This window comes from Oxyura jamaicensis, chromosome 1 (assembly GCF_011077185.1).
Source record: "Oxyura jamaicensis isolate SHBP4307 breed ruddy duck chromosome 1, BPBGC_Ojam_1.0, whole genome shotgun sequence".
Taxonomy (NCBI): Eukaryota; Metazoa; Chordata; class Aves; order Anseriformes; family Anatidae; genus Oxyura; species Oxyura jamaicensis.
In genome coordinates this window covers 196,749,025-196,773,286 of record NC_048893.1, presented here as the reverse complement: position 1 = coordinate 196,773,286, position 24,262 = coordinate 196,749,025, and the positions used below count along the sequence as shown (strand labels likewise).

General features: G+C 38.6%; 1 protein-coding gene across 2 annotated transcripts in view; it reads left to right on the top strand.

Moving 5' to 3' along the window:
- Window positions 1–24,262, top strand: part of TMEM135 (transmembrane protein 135) — a 177,261-nt gene that overhangs the window by 28,127 nt on the left and 124,872 nt on the right. For both annotated transcript variants that reach the window (XM_035329257.1, XM_035329249.1), the window contains exon 5: window positions 13,963–13,996. In XM_035329257.1, the coding sequence (XP_035185148.1) occupies window positions 13,963–13,996 (34 nt within the window). The remainder of the gene's footprint in view (window positions 1–13,962; window positions 13,997–24,262) is intronic.

Below are 24,262 nucleotides of genomic sequence, written 5' to 3'. Positions count from 1 at the left end.
AACCTTTTTGTATTGTGGAGCCCAGAGCTGCACACAATATTCTAGGTGAGGCAGCAACAATACTAAATACAGCAGGAGAATCACCAGTTTTGGCAGGGTGGCTATGGAACACCACTAGTGACCAGCCAGATACAGCTCCACTCACCACGACTGAGCTCTACAGTTGAGATATTGTAGTGTATATAATCACGCTTGCAGTTTAAAAACAAATCAACAGCAACAACAGAAAAACACCAAAAAAGATGTTTCCATCTGTTCAAATGGCATTTCCCAATTTCATGTGTTTTAATGTGTACCCATGGCCTCTTGCCCTGTCACAGAGTATTGCTGAGGAGTTTGGCTCCCTCAGCTTCATCCCTCCCGTCAGGTACTTAGGCACACTGCGAAAATCCCTCTTCATTCTGAGGAGTCCCAGCTCTCTCAGCCTTTCTTTGCAGAAGTGCTCCAGGCCCTTCTTCATCTTGTTGGCCTTGTTGGACTCTCTCCAGTATGTCCGTGTCCCTCGTCCTGGGGAGCCCAGACCTGCAGCCAGGGCTCCAGGCACTGAGCAGCAAGGAGGGATCACCTCCCTCGGCCTGCTGGCAATGCTCTTTGCAATTCTGAAATGCCTCACAGAGAGCAGCTGTCATTGCATCTAGAGTTGGATTGTGAAGCAGCCCCATATCAAAGAAAAGGATATTCTCTGATGGTGACAAAAAGATGCTACATTACTAGCAAGATATAAACTGTGTACTTCATTTGAAAAAAAAATAATCTGCATTTAACGAACTTTGGGAGACCATTTTGTTCTTTAGTAGGAAAGATGGAGTGGGTTTTTTGTCAGAGCTCAGCTGTATCTGCAGAGCTTTCTGTCTCGGAGGGAAATGGGCTGTCTGGGCTCCAGTGTAGCTGCCTCAGACCTTCTGCATTTGTGACCTAAGTGCTCTGGTTTCATAGCAGTAGTTTTCTTTCCTCACTCTGTTCTTTACCTTTTCGTTAAATTGCAGACTCTTAGGAAAGGAGTTTGTCTTCCTGTGAACAGCTGAACAACAAAACACAATGTAAAATCGCCCTATAGTAATAGATACCGATGTTGTATTGATGACTGCAATGGAACACCCATCTCTTGATGCTGTTTCATAACTCATCCTCTATCATGTATAGCTAATGATGTGACAAGACACTGTTTTGACCAATACATTATTCTAAACACTTTCTTTGGAAGTCTGTCCTGCTTTTTAGGAGGTCAGTAAATGTTACACGCAGCTTACTCAGCCTTGAAAATGCTCATAGATCACCTTAATGGTTTTTATGTTCTAAATTCCAGCTGTTAATAGTCAAAACTCTCGGAGTGGGTATAAATTACTTGGTATTTATTTTATATGCTTGGAGTTGTACAAAATCAGCTTTTACACAAGTTATATGTTTCTCAAACACCTATTGATATAGGAAGACATGATAATGCCACGCCATGCAGGTTAGATATGGCTATGATTAATGTATTTTTATCGTTTCCTGTTAGTTTTCAGAAATAAGCTTGCAATTGCAAATTATGCCTACCATGCATAACTTAATATGTTAACAGCAATATTTCAGTCTCAGCATTTTGCTGTCAGATTTACCCACTTCTAGTTTATCAGTTCTTTGTTTCAAGCTTCATTCTTCTGAAAGCGACTTGAGTGTTATATGGGATGACATGAGCATTGCTGCTTTGTCTTCAGGAGATTCAAATTCACAGTGTGCTTTTGGTGCCTAGCTGTGTAAAGTTTTCCTTAGTGTTATTGTTTTGTACTTTTGCTTGTTTGTTTTATACATTACTTGCTTGTTTGGTTAATACATTACAAGAAAGAGTTCTGAAACAGAACTTTAAACAAATCTGTGAACTGCCTGAAACAAAACAGCTGAACTAAGAATACCACCAGGGTGTCATAAAGCTTTTGAAGAGCAAGATGCAAGTTAGATATACTAAAATCCAGTTGGCATTGATGGGGCAAAAAAAAGTGCTTGATTTTTCTCCAGGAAGCGATTGATTCCATCTCTTTTGGAATATGAGGAATTACCCACATTCCAGGGACACATACGAAGTCTGTATAATCAAATGGCTAACGTTTGAAATTCTGCAAATAGGAGAGAGAAATTTCTGTCCTGGGTAACCAATTCTACCAGCAACTGCAATATTTATTGTGCTTTTTTTGAGAGGAATCTGCATGCTTCAGGCTACCCAATTTAGAAATCAACTAGTAAATGCTGATGAGTCTTGTGTAAGTTCTTGAGATAAGGTCATCAGTTCTCTAGAGACAATATGGAGAAGTATGCTTCTCTGCACTTTTTTGGTTTACAGTGTCTTAAGATCTTGGAACATTCTGTAAATTTCTGAAGTAGCTGGAAGCTGTGGCTAACAGGATGTTGAAGAGTTATGAGATTGGAAAAGAGATGCTTTCTTGTGAACTGCTCATAAGTATTTCTTCAGTCAGCCTAACCTGTGCTCCCTGACCTTTAGTCCTGGTGATTCTGTTTATGCATATAAAATGTAGGTATGAGCCTTATAATTCTGCATACCTTTTAAAAGGGAGTGGTCACAGTCAACACTTAAACTTAGCTGAAATGTGTGTTTCCATTGCATACTTATCATCTCTTCCTAATCAACAGAGAGAATCACCATTATGTGTCTGTTACACAGTGTAGATTACTGTCGTAAGCTGTATTTTATCCACTTAAAATGGCAGAAGTTTGGCAAGGTGAATCCCACAGCTGTGACCAGAGCTAGAAGGATCCTTGGGGATCAGTGGTTTCAGTCTTATGTGTTTACATTTGATCAGTCCAGGCTATAAATGAATCGTGCTTCTGAGGAGTGTAACCATGTCTGCAGAGGTGGTCAGTAACCAACTCTAAAATTTCCAGCGTGTGGCATTCAAATGTTGGAAAAGTTTGGTCCAGCTTGGCAAGTGGTCCTTGAAGTCTTGCACAAAGTGAAAAAGCAGGATAGCCACAGCTTTGTAGTTGAAAATGTGTTTTCTGGGATAACACAGGTAGAGAAGGTAAGAATACTGGAAGAACCCATGTAATATATGAATCTGGGATTCTGGAGATGCTGGAGAATGTGTTGCCAAAAATCTGGGTGGGTCCATACAGACTGGATTTAGCTGATCCTTTTCTCTTAGTGTTATAGTCAGGGCTGAGCCGGATCATCCAGGACTGTTTGGATGTGTTTGCTCAATGGTCTCCAGTTCCCTGGGTTTCAGGAGGACTTCTGGCTTAGGCACACCACCAGATGTGAGGTTTCTTCATTGATGATGATGTAAAGACAACCCAGGCAGCAGCCATCAAGCTCTGGACTATGTCTATCAGGTTCACATGGGGCTAACCTGGATGGACAAAGGGCAGTGCGAAGGTCAGGCTACGAATTCTGATGGATCCCAGGTGACTTTGTGCAGCCAACCCTTTCTGCACTATTCTGTGAGTAATTGAGATTTTCTTATAAGAAAAGTGTTTTTTATTGTTATTGTAAGGACCACTTCTGGCAAATCTGTGTTTGTTTTCACTTTGTAGGATGAAAACTAAGGAAGAGTAATTTAGTCATCTGAGTATTAACGGAATTTTGTACTTTGTTTCAAAATACATGACAACAACAAAATACATTACCAATGAGAAAAAAAAAATCCCCACCTCCAAACGTTAAAGCATTTTTGAAATGCCTATTAAAAATTGTAAAATTCAGATGATTGTTGGTCACTGGACTGTTTTGTAAGTCTGAATTAGATTCAAACGGCACAAGCACTGGATTAATTACTCAGTTCTGTCTGTCCTGCACTAGCATACAGGAGATGTGCATTAGGGCTTCCTTGACTTAAGCAAACACCTAATACATCTTCTGTATCTGAATGCTTGTGCGTACATGCGGCTCCCAGAGGGGAGCAACAGATACTCTGCTAGCGCAGAGTAAGCTGCAGGTGCTGCCTGGGTGAGCTGGCTGTAGTGCTGGCTGCTGTGGCAGTGCAAAGCCTGATGTTTACCTGGAGAGGTAACATCCGTGCTCCCCGTGCCTCTGGTGCAGTGGCTGAAAGTCTTGGATGGGGTTTCTCTGTGATGGGTTCCTCAGGTCTGCTGGCAGGCTGTTGTTTTTAGATAGACCAGCTGAGAGAAGCTTAAATCTATATGAACTGTAGCTATAAATCCTCTGTAAGTGAAGTGACTTTCTATAGCTTTATTGCTCCCAAGGAATTCATGTTATCTGTAGCACCTGCAGCAGGAAAAGCATGGAGGTAGAACCCTAGAATGGTATGAATTTTCTATATATAGCCATGCAAGGTATTTCTGCAGTGAAGATTACAGAAATGTACTGTGGTGAATGATCTTTCATCTCCTTCCTGTCCTTCTTCGCACCCCAGAACAGAAAATGACACTTCATTTCCTTCAGTGGGTCCAGTGCATTGCATGTTGTTTCTTGTGGTCAGATGACTGCAGCTCCAGATTGGAACTCTTTGATAAAGTAAGCAACATGCTGTTAAAATGGCCTCTTAAAGATGCTCTGTCTGACAAGCAGGAACAACAGAGCCCACAGAATTAAAGGCAAACATAAAACAGGTCTCATGAATTAGGGCCAGTACCTATCATCCTGATCCAGACTGTTCTGACTGTGGTGAAAGACTGAGCCAGTTCACAATGACTGGTAGTACAACATCCTTCTGTCTGCTTAAGGGACTTGTATTTGCACCATCTTGCTGAATCTCTGCTGCCAAATTACTGCTTCATCAATTACTTTTTTTTTTTTTTTTTTTTTTCCTTTTTGAGCTCTTCTTCAGTGTCTGTTATTCATTCTTTTGAGCAAGCTGACAGAAGAACTAGCAAAATGTTCCCAGTTCAGCTGTTGGTGTTTTGGATCTTTGAGCTTAAAGACAGAAAATAGTTCGTTAAAACTGGACTTCGCAATAGTTTCCTTCTGTCTTTGGTAGGTGCAACGTCATATTAATATATTTGTAGTATCTGATGCAGTTAAATACTGATATCCTGACAGTCAGGGACTTCTCAGTCAGTGGGGATGTGTTGAAATGATTCAGACTTTAAAATGGCTCTTCTACCTTTTTGGAGAAAGTTTGCTCTGGTTCCTTTCATCACCTTCCTGGGGACCCCTTGTGCTTCAGGCCCTTACGGATGTAGGCAAGGTCCTAGCAGCATTAGTATGTATTCTGCATGGCCAACTCATAGTTTCTAACTGGATGTGGAGCCTGTTTCTAGTACCATTTAATATGCTGTCATTTGGATTCTAACGGAGGAGAAAATAAATGGCTTTGTATGTTGGCAAGTCAAGTCTAACCCCATACTCTGTTTCTGTTGGAATAGTCTACTCCTTTGTTTCTGAAGGTAAAGGCATTCTGAAGTTAACTGCACCAGGGGAAAAGTTGCAGCTATCTTCTGTTTGGGTTGGATTGACTCGTCATGTTTGCTTTTTTGCATGTTGCTTCAGATATTTTGGAAACGGTGTTATCTGATCACAAATATAATCAATCATTGAAGCAGTATGGGTCTTACAAGAAAATTAGCTCTAAACATGCAAAAAAACCAGTAACTACTAATTTTATGGACTAGAAAAAGAGGCTGCTCAAGTCTTTTGAAACAGGTGAGAAACTGATGATTTAAGTATCTTACCTAAATCTTACTGTGGAATGGATCTTCTTAAATGAGACACAACATGGACTGGGGAGGGAGAAGGGGAAGAAGAAAACCTCCTGCCCTGTTGGGAAGCCTCCGAGCTGCTCTCGCTGAGCCACTGTGGTTGGGTTTGGGAAATGCAGGCAGGAGATGTTGAGAGGCTCTTAGCCTTAGGAGGGATGGGGGAGAGGTGGAGGAGAACAGGTCGCATATGGGGAGGGTTTCTCCTGGTGTTGTGGCAGCCCCAAGGTGTCTGGTAAGAGACCCTGCTAGCCTCCTCACCCCCAAATATACTGAATATACATGCAAGGCAGTGGATGTTGCACATCTGTAGAGATTTTCCATACTTTCTCCTAATTTTTATTAACAGTCCTGTCCGTTCTGTCCTCTGTTTGCTACGATACGGTAGTGATTGCTAGTGAAATACAACAATCCCGCTGCTGCTAGGTTCCCCAAAGTGGTTTTTTTTGCTCAAAAAGTGTGGTTTTTGCTCAAAAAAATGTGCATTTTACTTTGACATGCAGGCCTGCCTTGCAGGCCGGGCGGCCAAGCAGCGCATGCTGCATTCTGACTGAGAAGGTGCCCAGAAACAAACCAAGTGTTTTCTTTTTGATCAACTGAGCTGATTAAAAACAATTCTCTGTTACAACCCAGAGTCCAAAGAGATTGTTATTTGAGGCCTTATTTAATGCTCAGTAGGCCTTCTATACCAAGAAAGTTAATGTTTTAAAAAATTGCTGGAAGTCCTTCGTTTCTTCTCCTGAGATTTGATTAATCTGTTATTCTTGTTTTATCTACTAGTCAATCTTTTATGAAACTAGTAAGCATTTTGGAATCTGATTTTTATCTCTTCATGAAATCTTGTGAGGTTAAACTGCACTCAGTTTGAGGTCCCCCCTGTAGGTTGGCCATTGCTTTGGCTCTGTAGACAGCAAAGAGAAGCTGGGAGAGGAGGAGGAAAAGAATGTTGAAAGAAAATCTATATAAAAGAGTATAGAACAGTTCAAAAACTAAACTGTAGATGTTATCTTGGGTTGTACTAGCTGAAAACTCAGTAAGAGTTATTGGTACTAATTTAGCTGGAATGTATTACTGTAGATATATTTTCTTCTTGGCTTCTGTCCCTTTCTAGTTTTCTCATACCCTTTGTTTGGCATATATTCAAATCATAGAACATGTTGAGTTTACTTTCTTTCCTTTAAAGAACAACAAATTCTGAGTATTGGCAAGAAAAATAATAGCCATTTCACTTACCATACAACATGCTCAAAGCAAGTATTACTGATTTGCAGTTTTGAGCAATTTCAAGCTCCTCGACTATAAAGTGTCTCCTTCCTACTTTAAACAATCCAAAATTTAGAAAGAGAAAATCTCTTAAAGAGAATAGGGGCTCTGGGGCCTTAGACTGTATCTTTTGACATGAAGTAATGTGCCTGAACATTATCTTCGTGTGAAAAACTTGCTACTGGTATTTACTAAGCTCAAAAAGCAGTCATTTTCTTTTCTGAAAACTTATTGCTTAGGTCTGTTTTCATAATTTTCGGCATTATTTTGAAAGCTTATCTGTTCCTGCTGATTTTAAGTGAACTTTTGCACCAGGATTTCACTGCTGGTCTCCAGCTGTCAGTAGGAAATTGGTGGGTGTGAGAGATTAACGATACCCTAAACATAATCTGTAGTTCTTGTGTTATTACAGGGATGCAATCACAACTCTAGATCTATCGTTAGTTAGCTTTTGGTGTCAAGCTGCTGTAGAGCAAAAAGAAAAACCTCTTCATTTTGACCTTTTTCTTTTTGGGGGAAGCTTGTGATTTGCGTGTTTGATTTAATTCTGCAGGTTATAAAGTGGTGTGCTTTACAGTGTGGGGGGGAGGAAAGGGGAGGGAATTCTTCCTGTTTTTGCAGACCACAAATCCTGTCTGGGGAGACATTACAAACTATTATGTTAGCTTCTTAGTTTATGCTCAGAAATTAAAGCCAGAGTTAACTCTTTCTTTTCTTTTAGCCTTTAAATTTATTTTTTTATTATGAGAAGGTAGAAGGTAATGGTTTCAAATTTTAATGTAACAAATCAGTATGGCATAAGCTGTGTCCATTTTACATTCCACTTGGTATTTACCTTTGAATCCACTGATTCCTTTGAAAGTAGTTGTGTATATGATTTTAGAGCATACAGAAAATGATTGTCAGCTAAAGTAAGGTGATAAAAGTCTGAATATACAGCAGAGCCAATGAACAGTGGTATTCATATAAAATTCAAAGTTGAATTTGGAGGGAACTTGTTAAAAGTACATTTTTTCATAAAGATGAAAATTGCTACTTTAAAGCCATGTATAGTTCAGACCTTTTTGAACAGGTCACAAGAGGAGAAGTTTGACTTGGTTCATTCTAGCACCTATTGACGCAGATCAGACTTTTAAGTTTGACAACGCCAGTGATTTTTGGACAAGCAAAGCATAAGATTGGAATATTAGAAACATGACCTCTTGAACTGGGGTTTGAGTTAAAAAGCTTTATAGAAAAGCTAAAACAAATCTTAGCAATGCATTGGTTATTTTTTTCCACAACTTTTAAAATTTACTATGTACTGGGACAAATGTAACCCATCAGTGAGGCTGCTTAAGCAAGGAACATGTGCTCTCAATTGCATGCATGAAGATGTTTAACATGCTGCTTTATCCATCTGCAGGCTTCTTCCAGCCATCTCTGCTGATAACTGCTGCTGTGTGCTGGGGCAAAGAGAGCCATTGCAGGTTTTGGGACTGGGATGTACTTGCCCTGTTGTGTACCTTGCTCCATGGTGTGATTTTACTAGCTCACAGTTACAGCTAACACCTACAGCTATTCTAACTGAAAGAGGTGCCTGTTGAGTCTATTTATGTGAATTTTGTACGTAATGGCATTCATCATACTGTGGTTATTTTGAGGTATTTGTGACTTGGTCACTTACTTCCACAGGAAAAAAAAAAAAGTGATTATATAAAAAAGACTATTTAAAAAAGTATTTAGTTTAAATCTGTTTGATTAGTTGCAGTAAACATTTAGATTTAAAGGTGTCTACTTGGAAGGATTTGTAGTTTTGTTTAAACAAGGCAATACAGAAAAAATTATTTAAACTTCATGTTGCCAAAAAAAAAAGTTTCTCATGAGAAAACTACTTGACTGGCATGCTATGTATTAGATATATAAAGATGGAGAGAGGAAGGCAAAAAGTAAATACTCAAAGGAGGAATGAATACCGAGAGAGAAGTAGTTTAAAAAATCACAAGTGTTTACCTCTCAGCTGTGACTCTTCAGAGAAAAAGGTGATGTTGGTTCTGTTGGAGATCTTATCATCTTGGAGCGTGCTTGCGCTGCTGAAAGGCTGTGCTCCACAATGGTGTTCTTTGAAGCATCTTAGTGTCCTTCAGTGAGAAGTGAACAAATACAATTCATTTTTATCATTTTTAGTAAAATTAACATGAGCATAAGGGTGTTTTTAAGGATTCGCTGCACCTTCAGGCAAAGTTAACTTTTTTTTTTTTAGCTTAGCAACAAGTCTTTGAAGGAAAACCGTAAATACATTGACGGAAAACCATAAACAAGAAGGGAGTATTGGCAGTAAATTTCATAGGAAAAAATGTCCTGGTTGTTTTTAAAATTGGAATTTTCTATGCCTTGCTATTATATTAAGCCAAAGCTCATATTACTTGTGAGAGTAAAGTTATTTGTTGAATTTTACAATGTGTCAAGCCAAGCAGAAAAGTATTTCTTAGCAAGCTGTCACATAAACAATATGTTGGCGTGCAGATTTGGACAGTTGTCATTGCTCCTATTGGGGTGAATAGGTTCTTTACCTCATGTGTAAGTGAATTGGACTCTGGCCTCGATCAAATATGTTTTCCAGAACTTAAATTTATATGAAAGTGTAAATACCTTGCTCACAGGAAGATGAACTCAAAGTCTGAGATTGGCACTTTGATTCCTTTAAGATACTGTTAAACAAAGAATAGGAAATCTTTAATCTGCTTTCTTTACTTCCTGTACTTTCTTTTCAAGACATTGAAGATGACTTGAAGTTTCTGAAAAACTGGAACAGCTTTGTAAAAGAACCAGGAACGTGCTTAAAGTCTCAGGGAACGTGATGCAAAAACTGAAGGAGCTCTTTTTTTGTTTAAGAAATTGTATGTGGCTGGCTTGGTTGGGCTCTCACTAGTGTTACCGTGGAGGTAAAGATGTAACTGGTTTCAGTGACGGGAGAGAATTTTGTCTAGAACTAGGAAGCAAATTGTAAAAGAAGCATTCAGATAAGCTGTTACAACCACTGATAATCTCATTGAAAAAAAAATAAAGACAAATTTGAGTTATTTTTATTTCTATTTCTTAAAGTGACTAATTCATTAATGAGAACTTATGTTAGGAAGTTAGATTATTTATTGCAGTAAACTCTTCTGATTGTTAGAAACTGTGGAAGAAATGTTGTCTAATATTTTTAACTTGCTTTCCACTTTTTTTTTCTTTTTTTTTGCCATAGAACAGTGGAATTACTGAGCTGGAGAGGGCCGTGGGAGGCCACCTAGCCCAGCTTCCTGCTTGGAGCAGGATGAGCACTGACTTGGGACCAAGTTGCTTTGGGATTTCTATAGTCAGGTCTTGCAGTCCTCTGAGGACAGAGATCCGTCAGCCCCTCTGGGTACCTGTTCCAGTGCTTGACAGTCTTGAGGCAGAATATACTGTTTCCTCACCGCAAGTCAGAATCCCCAGTTTTTCTGCAGAGTGCTTCACAGAGGCTGGTTCTTGCCCTGGTAACCTTCATGTGGTGCTGGAGGGTTGCTGTTAGGAACCCCTGTAACCTTCTCATCTCTGGGATGAACAAGCCCATGTTCCCCATAGGCTTCTCCCAGGGTGAGTGCTGCAGCTCCAGCTGTGCTGGTGCTCTCCCCTTGACTTGCACCAGGCAGTGACCTCTGTCTTGGTTGGGGGACCAAAGCAGGCCTAGTGGTCTGTGTGATGTCTAATGATTGCCAAGTAAAAGGGATTAATCACTTCCCTTGACCTCCTACCTACACTTCTGTTAAGACAACCTAGTGTTCTGCTAGGCTTCCTTGCTATTTTTGACCTATAGCTTTTCATTATTTTTTTTAACAGTTATTTTTGACTCTTTCCTCTGGGCAGTACAGTCACAAAAATGTTGTTCTTTGAGCTTTATAGGCCATGGTTGAAGAGCTGTTGGTGTTAGAAGTTGGTCTGAATGCTCCTGAGTTGTCCAAAAAGCAAGTTGTATCAAGTGAAACCTTTCTTTGAGGAAGCTACAAATGAACAGAAGAATTATCTTCTGGAAGAATGTGGCCTGCTATTTAAACATTAAGAATGGAAACAATGAGATTGGAATTATTCAGCCCCAGATGACATAAATTGTGTTGAATAATTGCAGTTGGAGACATTGCTGGTTTATTTTTCTAGCAAACGTACAAGAAAACTCATGTCAGTGTGGGAATGGGGAAAAATTTAGGTGAAACAAAATGAAAAGGGTCAGGCTGGGTGTTAGGAAAAGATTCTTCTCTCAGAGGGTGGTCAGGCAATGGGACAGGCTCCCCAGGGCAGTGGTCACTGCACTGACCCTGCTGGAGTTCAAGAAGCGTTTGGACAACGCTCTCAGACATAGGGTCTGATCTTTGGGTTGTCCTTTGTGGAGCCAGGAGTTGGACTCGATGATCCTTGTGGGTCCCTTCCAGCTTGGGATATTCTGTGATTTGGAACTGTGTAGGGTATGGGAGATAATATCAGCTGAAAGATGGAATTGAAACAGTGGGAAGCTCAAGTGAAGATTTTAGTGAGATTAACCTCTAAATGGAAAATGGCAGAGATGAAGAAAGCACGGAGGAGTAAAGGAAAATAAAAAGGTGTGCGTGTCCACTTGGGCTTTCTCTTAGTGACCCTTCCTGACCATCGCTGGTGTAACTACCTGCTGAGCTAGGTCCTCCAGAGGTTAACATTCAACACTGGTTCATGGACTGGGGGGGTGAAATGTTAGCTGTTTTGTAGTGTCTTTAAGCCTCCAAAGCAGGTGATTACACATGGCAGACTAATTATTTCTGTTATTTAATTATTTCCTGCTCTTGTAATACTATTTCCCAATTATATGCGTCTCTTATTTACCAGCTGCAGCTTTAATACAGTCCTTGGGTTGTATCAGCGACCCTTTTGTTTGGACCAGCTCCATCTTTCTGTCCTGTTTTCCATCAGCTGTCATTGTTACAAAATAGTGCCACATTTTCTGCGCTTCCACCCACTTTTTACCAGTTGAGTTCACAGTTGGGTTAGGTTTGCTGGATCACATTTGCACAGGGCTGGAAAGAGTTGTTTTCTGTAAAAAACATGGAGATATTTATTGTTAAAGCACTCACAGAATGTCTTTTTGGGAAAAAGACTTGTTTCTGCTTGGAGTTAGCTGAGGCCTTGTTCAGCAGCAAATGCAGACAGGCTTGCTTCAGGCACTTTCAGATGATGTCATCTAGCAGCTTTCTGTACTTTCAACTCCAGAAGTTATTTCCTTGTGTGCTTTCATTGTCTGCATGTTTTTCTTCCCTCTGACCACCTACTTCTTGTATCGGTCTCACTGCAGCTGCACTGTAGCTTCTTATTTCTTTCCTTCCTCTTCTCTAGCCCCTTTTCCTTTCTTTGTCTTTGTGATTGGCAGGTTGCATTTAACACTCGGCCAAGAGGGACCACAATAAAAGCTATGAATTTGACAAGATCAACCTCCTGGATTTTTAGTACTTGAAAAAAAAAGTCAGTGGGAGGCCAAAGCACCTTGCCTGCATGTCATCCCTACAGATACAGATACTGCTGGAGAGAATCCATGAAGTAAATTGTGTGTGCTTGCAACAGTCAAGCTCTGCAATACACACTGTAATACTATTGTCAAAACACACATTATATTCTGAAAGCTGTGAGAGCTTAAAAAATTTAAAGAGTCATTGGTTGTTTGTGGACCTTTTCTGAGAGTTCAATTCATCTAATATACAAGGTGAATTTTCATTCCTTCCTGGTTAGAAACAGCATGCAGGATTGTGGTACTTTATTGTGAGGAGTTATAAGTTTACTTATAACTCCTGTATAGGAGTTATAACTCCTATATAGTTATAAGTTTATACTCCTCACTATGAAGTGTAAGTTTATCTATACTCATTATCACTATAAGTTTATCTTAATGAACTTATCTGACTGATCCCAACCATAAGGGTTTATATTTTCCATGTCTCTTAAGCAAAAGTCTATTTGCTTTAATGCTTCAGGACACAATTCCTTATATGTTGTCTGTTCGTTTTCTTGTGTGCTCCATCCTCACCAAATCTTTAGATTTGGGCTTTTTTATTTATCCCTGAGGTTTCCATGCTATGATCTTTTTTTTATTTATTTTTTTGTACTTGCACATGCAGAGTAGTAGTAGGTGGGGAAGGTACTCAAAGAGGATTTTTTTAAAACAATCTGCTTTTGTTAGCCAAAGTTTTGAACTTCAAAAAAATTTGAATCTTGCACGTGAATAAAGAGCAGCCTTTGGGACTCAGGATGATGTAACATTACTTCTTCAAATTCAAAATGTTGTGGAAGTACTAGAGCTTTTGAATGGAATATATCCCAATGCCTCGCATGCTGGTTGTGAGAAAGCTAGATCTAGATGCTTTGCTTGGCGAAGTTATCAACACCTGGACATGAGGGTTAGAAAATACTGAACAAGCTTTTTTTTTTTTTTTTCTTTTCTGCTTGCTGCCTTGGAACCATGCAATTGGAATTTATTTCCTACTGCGTGTGATTTTTCTGTCCTTGTACAACTGCACTGATTTCAAGTTGTTCTGTTAACAAACAGTCCTCATAAGCACTCTATGAATGCTTAAAAACTTAAAATCTCATGACAAGCGTACAACTTTGGGTGGGTTGGACCTTCTGTTGTTCATGTTGTTACAGCGTTGAAAAAGAATCCTGAATGGTGTGAAGACAAATGAGTTCAGCTTATAAACTCATTTCCATATTAAGTTTAACAGTTAAATGTGATGGTATTATATTTGAGGCTTTCGTTTTGTGTTATTCAAGGTGCCTTGCCCCTTCATGATGGCTTTATGACTCGTGCAGTAGGAATCACTATATATCTAACTCAGTACATATAATTCCTCACTGCTTTGATAGTATGCTATGAAGGTACTGTTTTGGGTTTCATGTGTATTTTTCTGTTAGGGTAGTAATGATCCATCCTAAATTCTGTTATTTAATGCAGTATGCTGATGCTTAAACTGTTTTTTTCAATTTGCAAAAAGTTATTAATTTATTCACTAATTTTATAACTTCTGTTTCTAGGAGAGGTCTCCTCACAATTTACATGGCCAATCAAGTAAGTAGTCCTTTATTTCAAGAGTAAAAATGTGTGACATTGTTGGAAATGCATCTTGTTTAAATTGGATTAATGCTGAGATTCATTGCCTTTTTAATCCTTTGAAGACTTTTCAGTTTTTCAGTTGAAGAATTATGTGCTATTAGGTAATTGAAGTTCTCTTAATAGCAAATTGTGATCTTAGGTGTTTCAGGAGTAGCTGTAAAGCACATGCTGAACTGTAATTTGTTGTACTGTGTTCAAATTTCTTGTATCATAACCCGAAGGAGATGGAAAATTTTATGTTCCTTCCTTAGTTGAATGACATGTGGTACTTTTAATAATAATTATTTTTCAGACAAGTAATCCAACAATATATATGTCAGTTTTATTATTAATCGTTTTTCAAACTGATATAAAATATTATGCTAGCAAATATTTTTACCGGATGGTTGTATCAATTTAATTTTGTCATGTTCTTTGTAATCTTAGTCAAATAACAGAAATAAGTTTATGTAAATGCTTTGTAGATTAACTTTTTCTAAATATGTACTTCTGTAACATGATTATATTTCTTTAGGAATGATTGTATTTGCCAGAAGAATTATCTAAAGCTTTTTTATAGTGAGTTGTATAAAGAGTCATAGAAACAAGAAGGAAACAAAACAAAACACAAAACCCAACCAGACAACCTAAGAGGTGTTTTAGAACTCTGTAATGATTTACTAGGGCCTTGAGAGAATTGTATGAATTTAAGCCTCTTTAAAGATTAGTAAGTAAAAGCGTTGAGACAAAGACAATTTATTGCAGTACAGATTGAAGTGATAACACCAATACTTTCTCTTCCATTCTGTTAAAGCCATTGTTGATAACTGTTGTAATTGTGACAATTATTGGAATGCTTTTGGAAAGAGATGATATTTCACATGTGCTAGCAAGGAAATATCCTGTCCATAGCAATTTCAAAATATAGCAAAACCCATTAGACTTCTATTTCAAAATCTAGTGTTTAATTTTTTTTTTTTAGGCAGGAATTGTTTCTTACTTCATTCTGTGTTCATACAGTGCCTGTCATTACGGACTCACTCATGAGTAGAGTTTACAGAATTCAGAAGAGATTAATTTTCACCATTAATTATATTAATTTCAACTACTGTTTTACTGTTTTAACTTTTATCTGCTTGACTTGGATGGCTCATACCCTGTCCATTAAGGTTTCCTTTTCTTTGTAAAGTTTTCTTTTAATTTGAGAAGACGAATCTTCTCCTTGAAATTTAATCAGTTGTATGTTCAGACCCGCAATAACACTTTAGCAACAGCATTGGACTCCTACAGGGATAACTTAGGTTATCCTAGGATAACCTAGTTATCCTTAGAATCACTAAGGTTTGAAGTCTTCCTTGACTTAAAAAGAGCAACTGCGTAGAAGTCTTTCATTCAGGAAGCATAGGTTATAAAAGTAGTGATAATTAGTTGGACATCTCATTAATTTGGAACAGGCTTTTCAAGAGAAGGGGGAGATAGGTGTGTTTAAACACCTCTGAGTATCCTGAGAAAGCTATCATGTCTTAAGTTGTGATGCCATACAGCTCACTTGATGTTGTTGATGTGTTATAAGGGAAAAGTCAACCACTATAATCAGATTTTATGGAAGCCATTTAATGCCATGAACGTTCTCTTCAACATAATGGTTTATTTTAGTAACTAGTCTTTGAACTTGGGACAGCCAATGGTTTGGTTCATAAACTGCCCTTGATTATGACATATTTACCTCGTTAGCAAGCTGTGTAGTCACTGCAAATATTTTCCTACTTGCGTTGCTTGTCTCTGATTGAGAACTTTCTGTGCCTTAAATTTTACTCATAACTGTACTGTGTCCTTAAAGTAAATACTTTATCTTTAGATTGCAGCATGTTCTGAGAGCTGGCAAACTTCAGTTGTTAATGCTGGTATCTAGATTTCAGACCTGGAATGCAATGTGGTTTAAGCTAGTTGTTAGGTCATGAAAATGGAGAATGGATATGAAATGGGAAATTACTCTGCATTTCTTGCATTTTATAAAAATGGTTTCAGAACCTATTTGCATATTCTTTGAACTAAATGTATTACATTGTTTTGTTCCATGTTTTGCTAAAGTATATTTTATAGTCTGAGCAATAACTCCATCTTTTCTTGTGGTTCTTCATGAGTGACTTTGTCTAGTTAGGGAGGGTAATTATAATTAGGGCTATTGGTTATTATAAGCAATTATCTTGACTATTGCCGCAGTGAATTTTTATAGCCATGTCAGGGCCTTTAAAATAGGAACCTTTAAAATAGGAATATACTGTTTATATTGGCCATGTTGGCAATGCTTTACAGTTCGTGCTCAGAGATGAATTTACACGGTGAAATGGGCATGGTAGGTGTGAAAGTCTTCATGTATGGCTGTTGTTGAGGAGCGAAACACAGGAGAGTGTGAAAGACAGAAGGGCTAAGGACCTTTGTTTTGAAAAGGCAACATCTTTTTACTGATTTTTAATTACTAGAAACATATGAATAAGTGTCCTGACTAATTTTAAGTAATGCAGGGATTGTAGACTTAGATAACCCGGAACTCCCCAGTTGTATTTTCTGACTGCTTACATGATGAAATGACAGATGAAAAATAAGTTGTTTATGCTGTATGTGCTCTGTGGGAAAACGGAATGAAAGTGCTTCCTGCTAAATTGAAAGGTTGAAAGTGGTTTTTTTTTTTTTCTTAAGTAGGAGAAATAAATATAGGCATATTTGATATGCAGTCTAAAATCGACTTCTGAGCTTTCTGGAAGTCATTTATTATTTATTTTTAAGGTGTAAAATAATATGCCTGAGCCCTAACATGGTTGAAAATATGGGTTTGGAAGTTTTTAACTAGTTACAGTCTGAGAACTGATGTTTTTCTAATACCCCAGTGGAGAGCTGCAGTAGCCAGTGCTGGGGACCACGCAGAAGTACAGAGCCTTTCAAGTTCTATTTTGGATTGCACATGTTAAAGTCAAGACGTTTCTAGGATTGTAAAGGATGCATTGGTAGTGAATGTATGAGATAATCCTTCATGGATAATTCGAGATCAAAAGGAACCCCAAGATTCCAACAAAAGGTGGAAACTGAAATGTAATCTCTTCAGTTATATTTATCTGGAAAAGAAGATATTAATAAATGAGTACCCATGAATAATACCTATAGCTTTTAAGTTTCAAAACAGTTATGGCATACTTCATTGTGAACAGCTTGACATTTGAGTTGTTGCTTTGATGTTGAAGAAACCATGTCTTTGAATTAGTTTTTTTGGTGTTGAAACTAAACTGACTAAAAGAGGGTCTGACTGAAAAAACAAAAAAAAACAAAAAAAAACCAACACAACTGCAAGATAGAAAGACTAATCTGGACTAAAACCCTTTATTGTTATAAAAGTTTTTGAGAAATAAAAAATTCTGATAATTGATACATTCTCATTTAAATGCTACCCCAAGACACTTATCCTAGTGTATGCTGAACTATACAAAGTGTTTGCTCTTCTCAGAAAAAATGGAGGTTTATCTACATTTTGTTTGAAATTAAAACTGCCTCATTATATCAGACTTCCTTCATTTTATACTATAATTTCTAATGTATTTGAGTACAATCACAGAATAACTTAGGTTGGAAAAAACAATAAGATCATCAAGTCCAACCATCAGTGTATCACTACCAAGTGCACCACTAAGCCGTGTCCCGAAGCTCTACACCCACACGTCTCTCACATATTTTCAGCGTTGGGCAGCCTTCCCTGGGCAGCCTGTTCCATTGCATGACCACCCTTTCCATGAAAAAAATGCTTCCTGAAGTCTAATCTAAGCCTTCTCTGGTGTAGCTTGAGACCTTTTAGTCACGTCCTATCACTTGGCAGCTGAGGAAGGAGACTGACACCCTCCTCACTGCAGCCTCCTTTCAGGTAGTTGTAGAGAGCGATGAGGTCTCCTCTCAGCATCCTTTTCTCCAGACTAAAGAGCCCTAGTTCCCTCAGCCGCTCCTCATAACTCCTACTTCCAGTCCCTTCATCAGTTTCACTGATCAATTCCACATCCTTCTTGTGGTGAGGGGCCCAAAACTGAACACAGGTCTTGAGGTGTGGCCTCACCAATGCCGTGTACAAGGGGACAATCACCTCCAGGGTCCTTCTGGCTGCACAATTTCTGATGCAGGCCAGGATGCTGTCGGCCTTCTTGCCCACCTGCACACAGCACTTGCTCCTGTTCAGCCGGCTGTCGACCAGCACTCCCAGGTGCTTTTCTGCCAGGCAGCTTTCAGCCTCTCTTCCCCAAGCCCATACCGCTGCACAGGGTTGTGGTGACCCAGGTGCAGCACCTGGCACTTACCCTTTCTGATTGTCATATATGGTGTTATACATACACAACTGGAAATGTTAACATTAACAAGTTGTTCTTCAGGGTCACAGGTTCAACAATGTAAAGTTCAGGTGTGAGATCAGACAGCTGGATGCAAAGGGCAGAGTGGTAATATTGAGGACTGGCTTTTGACTATGATAGAAGGAATTGATGTAGGAACCATTCCCAACCATAGAGAGGGCATTAGGGAGTGGAAAAAATACAAATTTGAAAAGTAAGTTGAGAAAGAGCAAGGAAAGGAGGCAGAGAAGTACAATGCAGAAATGAAAAATTAGAACTCTTTGTAGCAAGAGACATGAAGGATTGGAGCTGAGCTGACGTAATGAGAGTTGAACTTTGGGAGTGTTGTAGGTATGTGAAGTAGAAGATAGATGGGAGAACATAGAGACTGTGCTAGTTAAAGCAGAAAGCAGATGGTAAAGAAAATGACAGGTTTGGAGGGAAAGGAAGGCACGAATTTTGCTGCAATGAATATGAAGAGAAATTTAGCAAGAGCCCAGAGAGACAAAGAGGGTACTGTTGGTGCCCTGAATATGGGAGTTGGAGGAATTGTTGTCAGCAATAGCATCTGGATGAATTCTACACAGAAAAATAGCTAGTCCATGACGCACTTACTGCTGTGCTGATGTTAGGTCATCAGTGCATCTATCACTGATTAAGTATTTAACATAGGAGCTCATATACCAAGGGAGATACACTCTTTTAGGATAAGAAATGCACAGCCATTCTTGCCATCAGTAGTAAGAAAAGGGAATGTTTTCCTTTCAAACAAGATTTTGGAGACAGAGTGCATCTTCCTGGATGCAAAGTAAAACAGTGATCACCTGTTGCAGATAATATGAATTAAGAGAAATACTGAGAGAAAAGCCAGGAGTTTAAGAAGACTACAGTAAGGGGAAGTGCTTCAAAATTTTGTACGCTTGAACTTAAGACACTTTTTGGAAAATCGGAGGGCTGCTGTGTTTACTTCAACAGCCTGTTGATGAAGCTGAGAGCCTGCTTACTGTGGTACTCCTCCTTTTGGGCATACCAACTCCTTCCTTTCCCTGTGTCTGCTGTTACAGAAATACTTTTTTCAGAAGTATTTCAAGTCCAGTTAGGAAATAGTTAAAGCTAAAAAAAATACTGTTGACATTAAATACCGACTAGAACAAGTTGATTAAAAGTATTTGAGTGAGTATTACTCTGTTTCAGTGTATGACAGAGGACAGGTAGTATAACTGAGAATGGTTTCTTCCTCTTTTGAAGAGGTCCAAGCAGTATCAGAGTTGAATTGTTTTTCAGTTATGTAACTAGTCTGAATCTGGCTTCATTTTGGCTGTACCTTTGTTTACTCCAACCAAGCAATGTAAAGAACAAGTATTGTGCTCCTATGGCTTGAACTACTTGGTATAGAAGCAAGCAAGAATGCTGAAGCACAGATCCACGAAGAAATCCCTCTGGATCTAATGGAGAAATGAGTATCCAGTGCTCTTTAGTTACAGCTTAACTCCAGGTATTTGTATGCATTGTTACAGGATGGAAGTTGTAGTGGTTCAAAATACTGCTAAATCTTCATGCTTTGCAGTATTTAAAAAATCAAAGCCAGTAGTCCAGTTTAAGATATATGGTACACTTTGGCAGCAAACAAAGCTTGACAGAAATATAGTGGAATATAAAATGCGGTTTGAATGTTTGAGGCCAAGGGCCCTCCAATATCGCTTTCCATGTACACTAAATTTGTTGTTACTGCTTTGTGCCTTGTGGGGAAGGTATGTGGAGGGACAAAAGAAGGGGCAGAGACTTGCTACGGCAAGAGAAGCAACAACAGAAATCTATTTTTAGGCTGTGCTGTTGCTGATCCTGTTTACCTAAAGGCAAAATGGTAATATTGTAAATGAAGATAATTGTATACAAAAAGTACTCTGCCACTGAACATTCCTGAGTGATTTTACTAACCAGCTTATCAAGTGCTTTCTGTACAAACTTGCAAATGAGTTGGAGCTGTGAATGCTTCAGTACCTTGTGCCTGTTACAATTAAATGTATGATACTGTGAAAATACAGATTGAAGTTTTCTTCCTTGAGTAATATGCTATATGACTACAAAATCAGAGGTATGTTGTGTAATTTGCAGGTCTTTTGAGAAATTATTACCTAATGCTGTTATATACTATAAAACATTATATACCCAATTAGAAATATCTTTAAAAATAAGGTCTTGTCATTTTTTCAGCGATAATTCTATGAAGTAATAGATATTTGAAATATCCCATTTGTTTTGGCAGGCCATTATGTTTGGTTACACAGTTTATTTACTGTAACACAAAAAATGTTTTCTGTTTAAACTTACTAAATTGACATTTTATAAACAAGGCACCAACTCCTTTTCCACTGGAAACAACACAGCTTTAATCAAAAGAAGGAGACAATGCAGACTGAAGAAGGCCAGATGGATTTACATTTACCCAATAAATATTTTAGAGTTTTTAGAAGCTCTGGATTCTAGGAAAATGGATTTTCTCACTCCTCCCTTCTCCGTTTAGGTAATTAAAATTTCGTTGTTTACTTTCATGGTATTTCTTTTTTAACGTTATACAAGGACTGCTGGGATGGGGAAGCTCACCTCTATATTTAGTTCATCAACCTAGGTATGAATACCCAAATTTTTTTAAACTTTTCTAACATCTGAGAAGTAACCTCCATAACTGAAAATGCATCAAGTAAATGCTTGAAGCACTTGTCTCCTTGGAGTATATCTGTCTTCCTGCCACCATCTCTTGGTTTGTCACGGTTAACTGCGGTCCTCTTCTGAGGCGACAGTGGCTTTGGTTACAGCAGCTGGCAGGGACCACCTATATTTATTCTCTAATGTTGCCCAGGCTAGGTAGCCCTTTCATTCCTTCCATTATTAGCTTTTGAGTTGATACTGTAGCAGTTTAAGAACCATTGCTTAATTCCTCCTTATGGGCAAAAAAGAAAGAAAAAAGTACTATGCTAACTTTTTTGTTAGAGTAGTAAAATTCTTATTTTCTCCATTTTATAACGTATTGGTAGAAAAGCATGAGTACTTTGATATTCTGCTTTCCTGGTTAACTTAGAGAAAAAAATGCAGTTTGAAAGCCTGCAGGGAAGCTCTCTGCTTTTCCTTATTGGAAGGCATGCTGAGGTAGAGCTCTGGATCCCAGTGTCAGTCCTGCCTGGTGGAGGACTAACTCCTGATGTTGTGGTAGTGCCCTCAGCTAAGGTACGTGTCTGTCACTGCTGCCTGGGTAGGGGAAGAGCAGAAAGGTCAGTATTTAGTGTTGTCTGAAAAGAAGTCTCAAGGACTCATGGCATAAGTTCTGCTGTTGCATGGACAAACTGCCTCAGATAATGATGTGCTGCTGGCTGTAGTTGATAAAGGCTTAACTTCTAACAGGCGTGCCAAAACTCGTTTTAGTACTAACAAGAAACCAGTCTACTCTGGTGTGAAGTTAGACATTGCTATCAACTCAGTGTTTTTTCTGAGGCTACAGTTCTAATACGTGTCCTCTAACACATCTTAATTTTAAAGCTCACTTGAGAGCCCTGAATCTCCGCTTATAACAGTAGCATTTTGGCTATTGGGAGGATTTGTTTGCTTCCACTTGTATCAGGTCATGTATTCTTTGATAAGACCTGCCTTTTGTTGAGAAATGGTATTTTTCTGCTGTTCCATCATCTGCATTTAGTAGTAAAGCTTCTTTCTTAACTTCTGTTTCTTTAATGCCTGGAGTTTAATGGAAAAAGGGGGTAGAAGAAGAGCTTGCATCTTTTTTTTCATTTCATAGAAGACATAATCAGATGGAGCTCACCTGACATTTATTCTGTGGCCTTCGTATCACATGCTCTGTCTTAATTGTGTTTCTGCTCTTGTATCATTCTCTCACCACCCCCAGGGTACAGATCAAGAAGTGATGCTGTTAGTACCACGTGCCAATTGTAGACTGGAGTGGAAAAGTAAAGAAAGTATTAAATGTAGTAGCAGGAAAAGGATGAAATGTTTTTTTTTTTTTTATTATTATTAAAATGTTAATAGCATACATAAAAAGGAACATAATTTTGTGAGTAGTTTGGAGGAATATGAAGTTAGTCAAAAGAAATGGTTACTCTTTAATGCCTGACAGTAATGTTCAGATCTATTCCACAGGCACCTAAGCAGAAGAAAATTTTTACCCTTTCATGGAATCCTTGAGTTTATTTTGGTGACTGTGCAGGGAAGTATATTGTATGATCAACATTTCCAAGCTCCTTGCTTCGAAATTAAGTGCAGATGTTTTCAAATAATCAGAGACTTAGGCATGTTTTATTCTAGTAGATAAATGCTCAAAACACTTTCCAAAAATTTTATTTTGGAATTCAGAATTAGATGCCATAAAGCGGTAAGTTATATACTTTACACATATCATGTTCTGTGGGATAGGCAGTTTTGCAACTGAAACAGGCAATATTGAAATAAATTGCTACTTTTAAATATAAACTTTACATAAAACTTTTTGAGAAGAGAAATACGCTGCAGTCTTACTCTCCTTCAAATAGAGCTTAATGTGTACCAATTTGATTAACAGAATACTTCATGTAACCAATTATGAATAACTGATGGCTCTCTAGGATGGCTTTAAAAGGTTGAAACTTAAGGTCATTGTCACTACCCCCATGTGAAGTCTTTAAGAGGCAGGTTTTAAAATTAGGAGTCATGTGAACTTAAACACTGCTGATGTCTTCACTTTTAAGTAATACAGTAATAAAGTTAGATCCTGGCAGCTGGCGCTCTCGCAGATTGACATGGCTAATTGGCTCTGGCATCTTAGCCTCAGGAAACCTCATCCATCACTTCAGAGCAGGACGTTTGGCAAGAGTCAGAGAAAACATTTAATACTTTGTCTCTTGCTTTCTATGCAAAGCTGCTTTGCATTTTTGAGCTTTCCTGTATATCTTGTTAAGCGCTCAATGCAATACTTATTTTTATGCTCCTTTAAGGAGATCTTTTACAGTGAGTAGCTACTTGTTTGACTTTCTGGAATTACCAAAAATGTCAGTATTACAAATTGGTTTTGAAACTTCTCTCTCAGATAAAACTTTTGTATTTTTCTGATACAAATATTTGCATAAGCTATAATACTGTGCTAAAGTTTGACTAAAGATGACTTTTTGGTAGTCAGTAACTGGAATTAAAGGAACATTTAATTTCAGGTTATGACGAACTCTTAGACACCTATCTCTAGTGTGAATAGCATTTCTGATTTTTAGAATTACTGTAGGTGAGAATTTGGTAGATTTAAAAAAAATGGGTTAGGAGATACTTCAAGGCTTCCCAGCAGGTGAAGGCCAACTAGTGTTTGAAGGAGAACTGAGGGTTTTCCCAGTGAAAGGAAAGGGTTTCAGAGGATTCCTGGGGAAGGCTTGTGGGAGCAGGAGTCTCTTACTTGTCCTACACCCCAACAGTCTCAGCAGTCCTCTCCTCTTCTGCCAGCTCTTTACGTTGTCAGGCAATCATGTTTCCTCTTCAGACCTTGAAGAAATAGCCTTCAGCCCCTCCTGGGCTCATCCCAGCCACACTCGGGCTGCTGAGCTGAGGCACAATGCAGGAGGGGAAGACATTCATGAGTTGCAGGCCCTGGACTTTTGGAGAACCATTTATATGACCTTTTTAGATATTATATTTACGAGAAGCACTCACCATTTAGTCAGCTTTCCCTTGTTGGGGTGCAGAGGAAATGTGGCAGGACATTTGCCCCCTCTCGGAGGTGAGCCAGCTCCGAGCATTCAGGGCCAGCAGCAGAACGGCTCACTGCACGGTAGGCCTCGTCTGTGAAGCCCTGCTTTACCTCTTTCTCTATGTCCCTCTCTATAGCCTTTTAACAAAACTGGGAAGTTTT